This window comes from Anabas testudineus, chromosome 22, assembly GCF_900324465.2.
Source record: "Anabas testudineus chromosome 22, fAnaTes1.2, whole genome shotgun sequence".
NCBI lineage: Eukaryota > Metazoa > Chordata > Actinopteri > Anabantiformes > Anabantidae > Anabas > Anabas testudineus.
Window position 1 is genome coordinate 1,843,004 of NC_046630.1, and position 16,821 is coordinate 1,859,824.

General features: G+C 37.3%; 1 protein-coding gene across 1 annotated transcript in view; it reads left to right on the top strand.

Annotated features, from left to right (window-relative positions):
• kcnh5b (potassium voltage-gated channel, subfamily H (eag-related), member 5b) overlaps positions 1–16,821 on the top strand; it is a 105,300-nt gene that overhangs the window by 7,558 nt on the left and 80,921 nt on the right. Inside the window, exons 2-4 of the mRNA XM_026338880.1 lie at positions 8,356–8,479; positions 10,505–10,611; positions 14,925–15,053. Coding sequence (XP_026194665.1) covers positions 8,356–8,479; positions 10,505–10,611; positions 14,925–15,053 — 360 coding nt within the window. The remainder of the gene's footprint in view (positions 1–8,355; positions 8,480–10,504; positions 10,612–14,924; positions 15,054–16,821) is intronic.

A 16,821-nucleotide genomic window follows, 5' to 3' on the forward strand; every position in this document is an offset into this window, starting at 1 on the left:
ATTTCATGTAAACCAAAAAAGTTGCCAAGTATAAAATGTACGGTTTCTTATTAAATATACCGTAATGTGTCATACATTTTCACCCTATTTTTTGCGGTGAAATTCTGGCAACCACAGCTGCTGGTATTTCACCGTTAATTACACAGATTTTTTTTTACAGTGTGATCTTTGGTGGTGCTACCGACCGGAGAATGGTTCTTGGTTCTTGGTTGCTTCAGAGACAGTAACTCAGTTTGGAGGTTGTCTTCTTTGTATGATCTGTGTCTGGTTTCTACTGGATTATTGCTCCCGCTCGTCGACTCTGCTCTCCAGGTCTCATTTACTTACATCCAACATGAAGTTTAGCAGTTTTAAAATCTCTTCTCTTCCTGAAGAAGTCTGGATTGTGGTTTCTTTGAAACATTTCTTTGAAATTTAGCCTATTAATGCTTGCACACGGCAAGTGATCTAATTGTGAGAGAAACCATGTTAAGTTTGTATTTAATACAGAAAATAGAAGGCAGAGTTTTAGATTCTAGATTTACTTTTGATGCTTGTTTGAACCCCCGTACACTGAAAAGAGGGTGTCTAGCTTACGTTAGGCGTTAATCACGTTGATGTAAAATGACCAGACTGTCAAAACTCAGTTGACTGTGTGAATTCAGCACTGTTTAGATTAGTCTGCAATTATATTCATGACAAAGAGTAATGTAGAGAGCAATTACAGACAAGGCTAAGCAGTAAGTAACAATATTGACCTGTGAGCTGGTAACGGCCTGCGTGGTCAGTGCCCACCTACTGAGATATTGCACCGATCAAATACAGCGCGTCAGCGAGGAAGACGTTGGGCCACTTATTGCAAACTTCTGCTGTGTGTCCAATTTTCCAGACTGAATAAATGTGTACACAACATGCACAGAACATCTGGAAGATCTCCAAAAAACCTTAAAGCTCCAGGGAATAAAAAGAAGAGTGTAGTGGAAGTTTAATTACTTTGATTGAATCTGGTGCACGGTCAGCAGGTCATTTACATTTCTCTCCCACTTCTCTCTTCACCTGTTATCACAGGACCTTGTCTTGTTTCAGTGCAGTGCTTTCTTGTGAATGCACAGAGACATACAGTCTGCTCTAAATATAGTATAAACTCCGCTATTTAAAAAAATAAGGTCCAGATGGTTTTAAATGTAACCCATGGTAATGATCTTTGCTACTGAGCAAACACAGAATGAAGCAGCCTCTTCCTCTGTAGCTGTTCACGTCTCCTGCTGCATCTTCATGTGGATTATTAAAGGTCACTGTACATGCTTAAAATATACTGTTTGCCTTGAAGCTGTTATTTCCTACGTATGTCTCCAAATGCATGTGACCACATGATTATTGGAAAGTCTTTGACTGATATACAGAAGCAATTTGGGTGTTTTATTAAGAATTGGATTTTACTCTTCCAGTGACGTCGACTGCCGATATAATAGAGGTTTTTCCCTGACTGCAGCTAGAACATTTGTATTACGGTTGCTATTTTTTTATTTCATCAGATGGCTGACCAGTAAAATCAATCGAGTGTGCTGTTGCAGGGTTTTACTCATCAGTGTGTAAAACCTGCAGTGAAACCTGCCTCAAAGAGCTGCTGACACATCTTCAACAATTCATTCGTCTCTAGTTCACTGCAGATACTTTATATTATTTATGGTTTAAAAGTTTTTTCACAGCTTTTTCCCTCTGGTGCAAACACACACAAACATGTTTGTAGTGTTTTTTTGTTTTTGGCATGCACATAGTCAAATTTGTATCATTTCATCCCAGAATCTATTCTTTTACCAGCCAACGTTTTTCTCTTTTCTCTTTCTTTAAATGATGATTACCTGCCAAAGTTAGCAGTTCAGCAGATTTGGCAGCTGTTGAAGGACCTTATCTGCGGTTTTGAATGTTAAGTCTTTGCTCAGAGTGTGTGGAAAACTGCAAAACAACATAGTCACATGCTAAAAATATGTTGGTAACGCTGCAGGCATCTAACATCAGTGAACTTTTAGGATATATAATAATAATATATAAAATAATTAACACGCCCTAATACTAAAACAATGCAACTAGGATATTTGAATCATCAAGACGGGTGAGTTATTAATTCTATTCCTGTTTTCTTTGTAGTTACTTTTGTGTTTTTGTGCATTCTTAGAAAACCTTAGAAGACCTTCTGCCTCAGCACTAAATTTTGTATTTGTTGTGGACAATCCACCCTCATACAATAATGCATTTAATTTCATCATAAATCATGTGTTACTGTGTTGAGGAATGTCGTCACCACTTTATTTAAAGCACCATAAAGAGCTTACATAGTTAATTATGATTGCAACTCTGGGAAAACGTGCACTTCTGTGATTGGTCAGTGTTTAAGACATTAGTCATGATGACTGAAATCAGTTTAGTGATTAAAATACTTGTTGCATTAATTTAAGTGTTGTTCTTGCATTAAGGGATGCAGGATATGTCTTTGCATGCATGAAGTCATTAGGATAAAAATGTTCACAATATATTTGGAATAAAATGAACCGTGTCTACGTTTGTTTATTGATCATCTTTGGAGCTTCTTGTTGGTTAGTAAAGCACACTTCATAGTTATTGTCTTACTAGGCTATTATGCCTCTGCATCTGTGACAACCATGGTCGAGGGTGCTATGTTGTTCGTCTGTTACCTTCTTGTAAATGCAATCAGCAATTGGTTAAAATGTTCGGTCGCAGTGAACTGATTAGACGTTGTTGGTCAAAGATCAAAGGTTAAGGCCACTGTGAGGTCATGTCTGTCCCACGCTTGTGAATGTGACATCTCAGGACCACCTCGAGTAGATTGCAAACATCCACCAAAACAGAAAGATGAACGGATTTTAGTGGCGACAGTCACGTCTGTCTCATTTGTGTCATAGCAATATCTTGAGAATGCCTGGAGGGAATTTCATTATGTCTGGCACAAACTGATTAGGACAGAAGTCTGGATAGACATACATGACTGCAACTTGTCTGCTTGGTGGAGGCATACAGCCATGAGGTGATCATTCTCTGTAATTGCTGGATCTTATTTTTTGATTGGTCGTCATTTTTATCTGTTCTGCAAACACAGAGCTGTAGCTCCGGTTGAATATAATCATTTCATGTCCTCAGAATCATTTGGGAGTTGACAAAGATGAAGCTAAATTAACTTGTGTAACAAAACTGTGCAAAAAGGATTCGAAATAGTCTGAATCTTAGTTTAGTTGGCGGCTGGTCAATAATGTTGGGTCTTCTGCAGTGTCAGTCACCTCAGGACTTTCAGAATGAACTCACCAGCAAAGCTCTGGGAACATGAGGACAAGACATCTCCTCAACTTTACTTACGTTACTAGAGAAAACAAGAAAGTGAGTGAACTTGTTGCCACAACTTGTCCATTGTTAGCATGTCTTATAGTTTACAGTAGTTAGTGTGTTTATGTCATCCAGACATGAACGATTGCTTTAGCTCATATAGATAAGATTGTTTTCTTTGTGGTGAGTGATTGGCCAAAGCCACAGAAGCAATAGCTAAACTAAAGCATTTAAATAAAGCAATAAAACGATAAACAAGGTTTCCTCTGATGAATTATGTCTCAAGTAGGTTTAATGAGCTGGTGAGTTGGACGTCATCCATCTAAAAACCCATGGTATGCACTGAAGACTGGTTGACAGCGCGGTGATGTACATGAGATTTGCAGCTACAGTAATTGTTGAACAGTTTAAATCCACCTTTATTGTTTTCCCCGGTGAGCAAGCTATCTCCAGGCAGAATATGTCAAATTAATATTTAATATGTATGTGGTTATAAAAGGGTGAGGAGGAAGAACAACAAGCTGCTGGAGGTAATTTCTCCACTGCAGAAGTTTCTGTAATGTGATATTACACCGGCTGTCTGTCTGTATTTACACTTTGCTGCAGCCGCTGGGTAACTTGATCAAGTTTAATCAGGAAATTGATGATTTTTTTTCTCCCCCACTTGTTTTGTTAAAGATTTCATAGTTTGTGGGAACAGAATCGTGGGATGGTAATTTTTGCTAATAAGGAGTTGCCTACTATCTAATTTATCCTCTCACAAACAAACTCTCCAGATGCAGCCTGCAGACTGTTCCAGCATGAATTTATTCTCATTTTTTGCCTAATGAGTACGGTTTGTTTAGGATTAGGTTAGTGTAACAGGACATTTGTCGACCTTACTGCAATCAGGCTGCAGCATTAATAGAATAAGACCTGCGTGGTATATGCATCACTGTTTTGGTACCTGGTACCTTCTTATACTTAAAAGCAATCATGAACACAAATACAGTAGCATACAGTGTGAACAGCTCATATATAAGATCAGAAACAGGGAGAACAGCACCCATCAAATACACAATAAATCGTTAAAGAAAACATTTTACTTGTAGTAGTAAGTCAATGTAGGAGACTGAAATCATTTTAGTCATTAATCTTTCTAAAAAATGTAATATTTATTTTAAAATATTTATTAAGAGCTCCATTAAAGTGAGTTATTTTACCTAAATCTGCTTTTTCTCACATGTTGTAAGAGCAGTTGGGTGCAGACAGAATTAATCTATCAAGCTCTCCTTGCTGGATTTTAGCTTTCAAATGTGTCATGCCGTCCTCATCACTGGGTTTGAGAAATTGGATCAAGATAAATCAAAGTTCAGTATGAACTCTCCTCCAGACACCAAGAGTATAACTCTTGATCATCTGGAGGAGTTCTGGAGGAGCTGGTGGACTAAGACTACAACCTCCACAGTGACATCATCTAAACCAAAACACCTCCAGATGATGTCATATGGGGGAGTTGTTCAGCTAGATGCAGAGAGGTAGACTATTTTTACTTTAACTGTAGGAAGCGAGCTGATAATTAGTAACATTGCCTTTGTCTTAGTGTTTAAACAGCTAGTACAACATTTCCCTCTGTAGTGCACGTGGTGTATAATGTACACAAACTTAATATTCAAGTAAAAGTGCAAGTACCATAAAAATACTCCACAACAAGTTGAAGTACCCTTACCTACTTCTATTCAAGTAAAAGTCATAAAGTACAACCTTTAAATGTTACTTCATGTACAAAATTAAAAGTAGAAAAAATGTGTATTTCTACATAAATGTACAAGTTTAGTTCAGATTTGTTTGACAAATCTCAACAACATCAGCATTTTATTAATTATATAATTTGAAGTAAAAGTACAATATTTTCTATGATTTGTAGGGGAGTATTATTATTACTACTATTGTATTTGAGTAAATGTACTTAGTTACTTAACAGCACTGCTGCAGTAGAAGTATAAAGTAATTCTAATTAAGGCATAAGTACCTCAAAGTTTTAGCAATGTACTTGTACTACTCCCTCCTGTGTGGTACTTACTAGAAATATGTCTCCTCTACTTCTTTGTAGTACAATGAGTCTTTGGATCAACCCACTAGCTTCTGATTGGCTGAACACACCTGATCCAGGTGATCGGCAGTGGGTGGGGCAGGTATAGGTTGACCTATAAGAAGGAGGAGGTTAAAGGTGAAACACGTTCTGTAGTTAGAGCTGAGAAGAAAGTGAATCACAGATTAAAGTAAGAAGATGAACTCAAAGCTGCAGCTGCAGGAGGAAAGAAGCGTGTTTGTTTTTGCTAAGGTACGATTGATAGCATGTTAGCACCTGTGGTGAAATTAACAAACTCAGGTGGCACAAATATGAATTAGCTGTGTAATATAATGTAATATAATGTAACATAATGTAATATAATGTAATATAATGTAATATAATGTAATATAATGTAACATAATGTAATATAATGTAACATAATGTAATATAATGTAATATAATGTAATATAATGTAATATAATGTAACATAATGTAATATAATGTAACATAATGTAATATAATGTAATATAATGTAACATAATGTAATATAATGTAATATAATGTAATATAATGTAACATAATGTAATATAATGTAACATAATGTAATATAATGTAATATAATGTAACATAATGTAATATAATGTAATATAATGTAATATAATGTAACATAATGTAATATAATGTAACATAATGTAATATAATGTAATATAATGTAATATAATGTGTTTTGTGTTAAGACAACTTTAATTTTGTTGTAGCATTGACCTCACTGTAGCTAGCTAGAAACTTGCAATACACTAGTTAGCTATAGCACCTAATTAATGACATTATAAACTTGGTTATTTGTACATAATTATAGTTTGTTGGATGCTTGTTGTAAATTATTTGTTACTAGTGGTGGTTTGTTTATTAAAAAGTGATTGGAAGCTTTTGACAGCATTGTCTGAATGATTAGCATAGATTTTAGAGAGTTAGCCAAACAGTGCTAACTAGCTTTAGCATTTGAAGGGTCAGTGTTGCAGGTAAATATAGTATTTCAGAAGGTGCTCATCTGACCCTTCACACTGCACTTTAATTAATTTGTTGGTTTAATTTCATGTTGGCCTTATCGAGAATACAGTTTTGTTAAAGTTTGGAGGACAATTGGTTTGAAATGAAATGAAATATCTAAACCCACTGTGTCTTTGTTTCGTTGGTATCTGTTTGTCACAGCTGTTTAATGTGCAGCAACAATAATGATGCTTTAAGGGATTTAATCTTCCACATGGCAAAGTCTTGAAGGTCTTCAATAAACAGATAAACCGGGAAAAGTTCATCTGTATTTGAAAGGTCCATTTGAAGTATTTCTATACTGTAATTAAATACTTGCTAGTATTTTTATATTTCAGTACTGTTGTGGTTTCCACAGGTTTCTGACTCTCAGCTCTGTGTTCTGGTGTTAATGAGTTATTAAGTAGATTCCTGAACATTTCTTTACATGCACACAAGTCTCTGATGTCTTATTCTCTTTTAACTATATTCAGGGTTTCATACAACAACCTAATTATTCATATCACTGTATGACTTTACTGATCATTTGAGTCAATGATTCCTCTTCATGTCAGTCTTTGTCTACACTGGGAATTGGATGTTGATTTTCATATATATATATATAGATATTCTGTTTTTAAAATACCATATTTATTCAGTTTATAATTTTTTTTATTAATTATATATATTATTTTGTTAATTCACACTTCATCACGCTTCAGCAGCAAACTGCTGCATTAATAACCGTCGCCTTTATCAAAATGCCTGGATTTGCTTCCTAGTGACACAAATGACATTACATTAATTTATTTCTAAATCTACTGACTCACTAACTACTTGAAGTTATCATCATCCTGATTATCATGAATTCTCCCATGGATCATACTGTAGAGTCACGGCAGGATGAGCATGTCAGGAATCCCTGCTGGGTTACTGTATCTTTGTGTTGATGCATTTTCTCCATTGTTCATCAAGCTAGTAGTTTTGCATTTACATTTTTCTGTAGCATGTTTGCAGTTCTTGGTTTCACATTTAATATCAGCAGGGATGTTTAGTGTGGTTGGTTGCATAGATAATGAAACTTATTCAGAAAACTCTCATCATTTGTGACCTGTCACTTATAAAGTGCTTTTGAAGAGCAAAGGGAACAGTTGGTTGTGTCTGTGATTGTCTTTGCCACAATGGTGATGTGTAATGTCTGTATGAAACTTACATGATGTGATTCAGTGTGAGTAAATGAACCGCAGCGTTGGAGAAACAGAACAATACGAGATTATACAAGAGTCAGCCCCCAGCAGCGTGCACTGGCATAGTGTGTCTGCAGTCTTCTCTCAGGTGTGAGGTGCAGTGATTTGGTAACTATGTAAGGTGAGCATCAGAAGTGCACGATGCAGCTGCCTGAAAACGTTTGAGTATGATGGTAAATTATGTAATGGTAATTCAATAAAAGTGACTGTCACAAGGAGGAGAAAATGAATGTACTGCTGATCTTATTTCCAATGACATGGAATCAGATGGAAAACCAAGCTGGATTCATTCTTAGCCTTTATTGTGAGTTTGTTAAGATGTTGAGGATTCAAGCAGACACATGCACACAGACTGTTCCTGTGTGCAGGAAGTGGAATTCAGACATTGAAACTGAAAAATAGATTAATGAAAATTGATTTGCCCAGCAACAAATCTCTCATAGGTTTAGCACATTTAAATTTACATATTTAGGCTCGGGGAAAAATAATACATCCTCAAATTCTCCATTTGAAGGCAGGATTGACTCAGAGGTATCCTTTTTGGGCCAAATCATTAATTGGCAGCTTGACTGTGTAAGAAGGGCAGATTCTCACATGCTGTATGTGTACAGTCCTCTGGAGAGACGAGGCAGCTTTGCAGCCTTTTATTTGTTTCTGATGTTTGATGCTGTTACTGGGCCTGACGTTCTTTCTATTCTGTTCGTTTATCAGAGACCAGCTTCCTCCTGGGAAACGCCCAGATCGTGGAGTGGCCTGTAGTTTACAGCAATGACGGATTCTGCAAACTGTCTGGCTTCCACAGGGCTGAGGTCATGCAGAAGAGCAGCACATGCAGGTGAAACTCATGACTTTTCTGTTAGTTTTATATGATTACTGAACTTTGAAGCATTGTAATTGCTAGAAAGATGTACTAGTAGACACTGTATAATTAGCTACAGTATGATCATGGAGATAAATTGTTCTTAGCATCGTTTCTTAACTGTAGTTACATACAGCTTGACTAAATATCCTTAAAAGTTCATCATTATAATCAGTACAGTAGTTATGAACCTAATCCCTGTATTTACCGTATGTGTACATCAGTTAAAATAAACTAACTAACTTTGTTTACTGTGTGAGAGGTGCTCGGATATCATGCAACAAAAGTGTGGAGCTCAGCAGAGTCACCCTGCAAAAAAAAAATGGGGGGGCTTCATATAGCATTTCCACTTTCTGTGAAAGAGAAGAAGAGATGGCACACTGTTCAGTGAGACTCTGAAATGAATCCAATTTAGAGCTGCCAGGGGAGCTCTGCCTGGTCCACCTTGAGGACAGTGTCTTGCTCCACTGTCAGTCAATACTTTTTAAAATTTGACTCCAAAGGCTGACTTCTCTCCTAAGGCACCTCTCAGATCTGTCTGCGGGTGATGGCCCTGACTAGCCGCTGGCTAAAAAGCCTCACTCTGACACCAAGTTAAATGAGAGTAGAGGCTCTGAGATTTATCCATCTACTCTCTCCTGCTCTGGACGGAGGACAATGAGACCAACAGTCCACTCATACGTGACACTGAGAGGACAGAAGAACCCTCTGAGAGCTTAAGCTTACAAGCTGCTGCCAGTGAACAAAGACAGTGGCCTGTTAATGGGGCCCAGTCCCCTTTTTTGTGGACCAATTTTTGATCCTTTGACCACAGTAAAGGGTCTGAATTTGAGACACTGGCACTGGACATATTTACATAATGACACAGGGCCTATAGTACATGTACTGTAGAGTAAAAGCACGAACAAAGGAATGCTGTTAGCCTGTACAACCCAATTTAGGTGTGAGGACAATCTAATGGGTCAAAGCATAAATCTCACAAGGATTAATGTGATAGGAAAGTAAACAAACATTGTTTTGCTGCTCAGAACTCGGAGTCCAGCCTTCGCATTGTCTGTCTTTCATGGTTCAAGCATTTAGTTTCTCCACAAAAATCCATCCAAACACTGAGTCTGTACTGTGATTCCAATTAAAAAAGAAGCACAAATAAAGCATTGGACTTTACATAAGTTCTGCTGTTGGGGACTCTCGATTCAAACTTGTGCTGCAGTTTGGCAGCCGTTCATATTCTACACCCACCGTCCACTCCAACCATCTCCTCGTGACTAATTTTCTGTAGAATTGTTCATTCATTCAAAAAATACATTGCATCAGTTTATGATCAGTTTCTTGACAGGTTTTTTTTTTCTTGGGTTAAATTCTGCACAGGACAAAGTGGTGTTTTCTGCTGGACCTCAGTCCACTTCACCTCCACCCACCTTGACATGTTGTGATTTGCTGTAGTCCCTGACCTGAGTGTAACCTTTGAACCGTCGGTGGGCTATTGATTTACACACTGCTCCATCCAATAGTTGTCTCTTTTCCAAGATGCTCTCGTAGGCTCCTCTGTGGGATCTTTTCAAAGTGTTTCCAGAATGTGCACCTGGTATAGACATGGAAGACTCTGCACTCTGGTCACACTGCATCTTCTGTGTAGCTACGAAGTAATTTTCCTGTTTATTTGCACCTCAGTGTCTACATTAGTCTTTGAAGACACTGCAGCTGTTGGGAGGCAAAGTGATCACTCAGACTAATTATATTAGCACAAATTAAAGTCTCTTCAGTCCTTTTACAGAATAATTACTACCGTGCCAGGAAATGCAGGCTGCACCAATCCAAAACCCGTCCACTGACTTAATACTGCTGCTGTGTCAAAAATAAAAAAAAAACTCATTTTGTGACAGATTGCCAGTGCAGCTCATTACAAACATTATGTGATTGACAACATGTGAACCTGTGGTCAAAGGCTAAATGATCAGAATTGATCGCAGCTGTTTCTGATATTGATGGTTTTCTTTCTAGTTTTATGTACGGAGAGCTGACGGACAAGAAGACCATCGATAAAGTCAGGCAGACGTTTGACAACTATGAGTCCAACTGCTTCGAAATCCTGCTGTACAGAAAGAACAGTGAGTCCTCGCTTTCCTCATTTCTTGACATTGTCTCATCATACCTCATGGTTGTCTTTAATACTGAGAGAATTATACATGACCTTCTATCCTCGCAGCTAACCATCATTTTCAACTTAAAATTATCTGTTGAGTGCTTCCTTTAACTAGTCAATAAATCATTTGATCTCAAAATGACCCAAACATTTTATTTGAACAATATAAGAAAGGTTATAACCAGCAGATGGTTGGTAAATAGTTATCTCATCTACTGTAGATACATTGCTTACCTTAATATTTTTGCTATTTTAATATCATGTAACTCCTGAAAGGCCACTTTGGAGTCTCCAAAAGACCCCTGGACAAAATCTTAGATGAACGATTCAGAATGATCAATCGTTGTCCTATACCCAACCCTTTGTGGCTTTGACTTGTTGTGTTTCAATTTAAAAATTTAGCAAAAATTTAACCTTTCAAAAGAAACCACAGCAAACCATTTTATTTTGTGTATGACATTTTCGTCCTGTGCACAAAACAAGAATTTAATCCTCCACTGAAATTATTCCCCCACCAATGAGCTACTTGTTCCTACTTAAATGATGAAAGCAGAATTGACCACTGTTTTAGGAATAACTGAGTTTTTTAAAACATTTGAATATACATTTGTTTTTTTAAATTGCAGTAGGGAGCTGAGAGATGCAGGCTGGGTAGGATAGTAGACGGTGATTATATGTTTTTGTCACTTCAAAGAAGTTATTGACAGATTTTTTTTTTCCTTTGTCAAAATTCTCATGACATAATGATCTTAAATCACTGAAGTGAGACAAATGTCTAGATTTCATCTACACAGCATTTGCTCTTCCCTCTCCCTTTGCAGCTTCATTATTTTTAAGCAAGCAATTTCTTTTACTATATAATGTCTTATATTTATTTTATGCAGATTAAACCACTGCTTTTTTTAGATAAATAAAATGAATGAGATGAATTGATGAAGCCATATTGCACTGTTTAATCCAGTTTCGTGTAGTATATAGGAAAGTAGTGGATGTTCCAGCAAGTGGTAAATACTGGATTAGTTGGGGAGAAGCACAATACACAAAGTGTGCATCAAAAGTAGACCTAAATGTACCCAAGAGTGACCACTTACGAAAGCAAAATAATAGCTGGAGGTGCACGAAACAGGCAAGAAAGGAAGATCAATTTTAAAATGGCACAAATTTGCTGACGAATCAGGTGAGTGGGAGGTCTTATAGATGCTGCATATAACTGAGATGGATGATGGAGGGAAGCCAGTGGAATAAAGTCACAAGAACCTCAGCTGGTTTGAGGATGTTCTGCATAGAAAGAACAGTGAGTTCTTTAAATGTGATGAGCTTAATGTGATGATTAGAATACAGGTAATTTAAACATTAGATAAGAAATGATTAACATGAACATGGACGATGGCAGGATCAACTAGTTCTTTATAAGAAATGATTTAGTACATTAGAATGATCTATTTTCTTGTTCTGAGTATTCGAAGGATAAAACCATCTGGACTACAGAAGGTCTCGTCACTGTGTCAGTAGAAAACATCAGGCGCCAAGTTTCAGCTTTAATTAGAGTAGTTTAACATCAATATTGAAAGAACTGTGTGGGAGACATAGACCTTTTAACACATACAGTCCAAAATACAAATTGCATTGGTATTAGTTCAAAAGTAATTAGACACTTGGCTGCTGAATGGTTACGTAACCAGGTTGTAGTCGTGTAAGTCGAGTCATGAGCTGTGAAAAGGTGATCTGCAATGTCATTCTCTCACAGCCTCCACTACACACACAAATTTTAAAGTATAGTTAGGAAGCATCATTTTCTGTCAATAAAGAGGTAAAAATCTGATTACTCATCTGTTGAATGTTTATTCAGATTATAGTTAAATTGGCTGCATTGTACCTGATTGTTTTTAGAGTGACCTGGTTACTGTGTAAGTGTCTGTCAAAAAGAGTAAGAAGAAGAAAGTAAGAAGATCATGAGAGTGAACCAAATAATAAAAGAAAAGTTGTCAGTGGTGTCAAAGATACAGTAGTTGCTTTGCTAAAGTCAGCATTCTAAAAAAACGTCTGCACATGAAAACTAGAAAAAGCCAAATAACCTGGTAGGCTGAGGAGCACAAGTATTTTGCATGGTGAAGGAAAAACTCCTTTTTAACGGAACAGCAAATCCACACTGCTCTCTGGGATGTAGGATGTAGGCGTAACGTACTGTGTTTTCTTGTCAGCGATCATGACCGTAACCTCAGAGGTTTCACCATGAGATACAGACCCCTGGTAAAGCTCAGACAGGCCAAGTTGAAGTTCACAAAAAGAAATGTGGAAAAAGTTCTGTGCACTGAAACAAAAATCAACATCTATCAAAATGATGGAAATAGGAAAGTGTGGAGGAAATAAAGGAGCAGCTCTTGACCCAAAGCAGCACCTCATCTGTCAAACAGTGGTGCTGGTTCTATTATGGCTTGGGCTGCCAATGAAGCTGGCACACTGGCATGTATTGATCATTTCACTGCTACAGGATGAATGCAGAGCTACACAGGAGTAAGAGAAACGATTTTTAGATTCAACGAAATGTATTCAAAACTGTGATTTTTTTTTAAATCTTATTTATTTTATTTTTTTTCTTGACGGTGATTTTAAACTATTGCAAATTTTTTATGTCTATCTACATAAATGGTATACAGTATCTCACTGCTTTATTTGGAAGGGCAGAGTTGTGATAGAATTAATAACTTTTTCAATAATGAGGTTTCATAGACAATCGTGTTGAGGTTGAGGCATATTTCTAAAAAGGCAGACTTTGGGGGACCAGCCATGGGGTGAGAGCAGAGGGGGGGTATTACATTGTTCTCATTAGTTATGAATAGAACAAAATTTACATGCAGTATTCCACATACCTGTCCTCGTGCGTACAGCTGACTGCAGATACATTTAAGGATGTGGGTAATAACATGGTATTAATGAGCCCTAGTAAACTGACGTGTCTGTGTAAAGCAGAGTATCAACTCCTGATGGACCTGTCTGATAGTTCTTATATATGATAGTTATTTTTAGCCGTCTGTGGTTTTAATTAAGGTAAACATGGTGAATAGCTGCAAGTAACAGCTCTGTGCTCTGGCACTTCTCAATTAGGGAGGAAAAAAAAACTTCCCACCTGCTCTGTTCTACCTGTGGCTCCGTGTGCTCAGTGCTTTACACAGAAAGGGTGTGGATGGACTTTCAACCTGTGAGTTTTGTCCATCACTGTCCTGGATGCCTAATAGCAACACACTTTAAATGACACAACTACAACTTCACACCCTGATTACAAAAGATAACTGGCTGAATGAAACTTGGATGTTTCTCTACTGTTAATTGCCTAATTATCAAGGCTGATAACTGATTATATGTAACATACAGTGAGTGATGCTGTTATTTAAACAGTTTACCTGTGTTGTTGGAGCATGGTGGATACAGGTCAGCCAAGACTTTCGCACATGCTGTGAGCTACACAAACAGTTTGGTGAGAACTCGTTTGGCTTAATACTAGATATTGTGGATCTTTTAATCATCTCAACATTCAATTAATTTGCAAAAGAGATTTTGCACCAGTCCTACGCCAGAAGCCAAACCTCAAGAACCTAAAGCAGGTTCAGTTGCACAAATAACCTGTTTGAATCTGAAGAACCTCAGACATTACTCATAATAATAATATTATATTTAAATTAACATGAAGTTGTAGTTTGAGTGAACTAGCTCTCCAACTAGCTAGCTTGGTTGCCAACTACATAAGTTTATTCAAGCATATTTGTCGTTGATTCATGACTGTCTGCAAACTTTCTACTTTCCTGAAGTAGTTTGTCTAAAAGCCACTTCACAAAGTTAGTCCAAAAGTGAATGGTGCAATAGTTTGTGTGTGGTTAATGGCTTCTTTTATTTTGGACTCTCTCTGCTCCTTAAAGGTCAGAACTGTCAACATGGCTTTTTCTTTATGTAAAAGTGCAAAGTGCATGAACTTGAAAAAATATTGGATCAGCGTTTGGAGAAATGCTGAAGTGATTAGTAATTATTTGACGCATGATAATGAATCAGTTTCTTTATTTTTACCGGCAAGTTTTGCCTGATTCATGTGCAGCGTCTTTTATGATTTTAAATAGAATATTGGACTTTTGATTAGTGGTTGGACAAAGCAGGACATTTACAGATGTCTATTTAGGCTTTATGAAATCGTGACCGGCTCTTTTCACTTCCCTACCCCAACTAAAAAAATACATGTACACACCTGTTTGGAAGACCACTGCTCAAATTTTGCTATGTCTTTTTCAGGGAGTCCAGTGTGGTTTTACATGCAAGTGGCTCCCATCAGGAATGAGAACGACAAGGTGGTTTTGTTCCTCTGCACTTTTAAGGACATCACCCTCTTCAAGCAGCCAATTGAAGACGAAACGACTAAAGGTGAGTGTTGTCACTGCAGCAGGCAGGTGCTCTTACTCAGAGAAGCTTCCCAAAAGCATCTCTGCACAAACAAGTGTGTCTCTGTTATTTTGAAGACTATTTTAGGGACATAGCTGTTTTTATTATCACATAATTCACTGTAGAATTAAAAAAAGGAGTGGGGAATGATTTACATTCCAATGTCTTTGATAGGTTTGAAAACCTGATGTTCTGAGTACACGATGTGCAGCTTAGTGTGTCATGCCACCACAAATGATGCTGTTCCTGTTTTATTAGATAGCATAAGAAGGAGGAAGTGATACAGGGGATGACGTGTGACAGAATTTGTGAGTGGGAACCAAATTGTTACATGGCTGGATGCCCCGGTATGTAATGTAATGCCTGTTGGGTTCTGATGGGACATGGAGCGAGTTTCTCTCGCTCTCTGACTTGTTTTTCTTCCCTTCTTGTCATGTTGCTCTCTGGTGTTTTCACTCTTTGGATTCATTTTTTCATTTGCACATTCACCTTCTAGGTGTTCTTGTCAGTTGCATTCACCACCTTTTGATTTCTCATTCTCTTTTTGTTTTGATGATCTCTTCTCCCTTCTGTTTTTTTCTACAGACTAATCTTGTTCTCATAGTGAGTGTATTTGTTCATCTTTTTCATCTTCTCTAGTATCGTCCTCATTTACTTTGCTCTTTACTTTCCCTCTCATCTTCTTTTGCCATCTTTGTCTCTCAACCATCATCTTTCTTCCTTCTATTCTTTAACTTGTACTTGCCTTTACTTTACTCCACAGTCCTTCCTTGTTCCTATATCATCATCCTATGTCAGCGTCTTGCCATTGGTACAACTGAATAGGTGTATTTACCCTATGACAGGGGTGGCCTATGCTCATTTGTAATGTACTGTACACAACACACATGCAAACACATGTGCACACAAACAGGAATGTACATTCCCCTCCTGCTGCAGAGACCTGCCCAGAGTTGTTGTGTGCTCTGTTTGTTCTTTCACTATGTGCTCAGGGACACATGATTAACATGGGTTGCAATTAGAGTTCACATTGTTACATCAGTCTGTTGAGGGTATTTGTGAGCTAGCTGAGGCTGCTCCTGACATGACAAACTTCAAATCAAGTTCTGTAATTAGATATTCATGACTTTAAAAAAATGACACCTCACACTAAGTGGGTGTTTGCAGAAACAAAAGAGGTTCACAATTTTGCAATCATTAATTTTCTGTTCATACTGGTCCTGAATAGATCCCTTCTTCTCAAAATGGAAGTGATCAGGGACAAAATCTACAGCCCTTATGTGCAAACTGTGTATCTAAAACTAATGAGGCTTTTAGCAGTCTACAGTAATGAAAGCAAGTGAATATCATCTAAAGAGTTTAGTTACAATAGAATGACAGTAATAAAAAGGGGTGTTTGTGGTAAGAAGGATGCTGCTTTGGAAGAAGTCCACTTAATGTGACTAATTTTGATGGTTGAAGTGTTGTGATACAGTTTGCACAGAGGGAGGAGTGTGGGCTTTGTGCCCCATTACCTACACTTTTTAGGTCTTTAGAAACAATCTATTAAAGGCTTGTATTAACAGGTTATATAATATTAATTATAGCTGGTAAAATCTGTTTCAGTGTTCATAAGGGCCTTGTGACTATGTTTGAAGAAGATGTTTTTAGTGAGAGGTTGATTCTACTTTGCATGCTAGCTTTTATGCCATCTGTGTCTTTTGTATGAATGATTTAGAGGCAAATTGTACTTTTGATGGAAGTGCTGGAA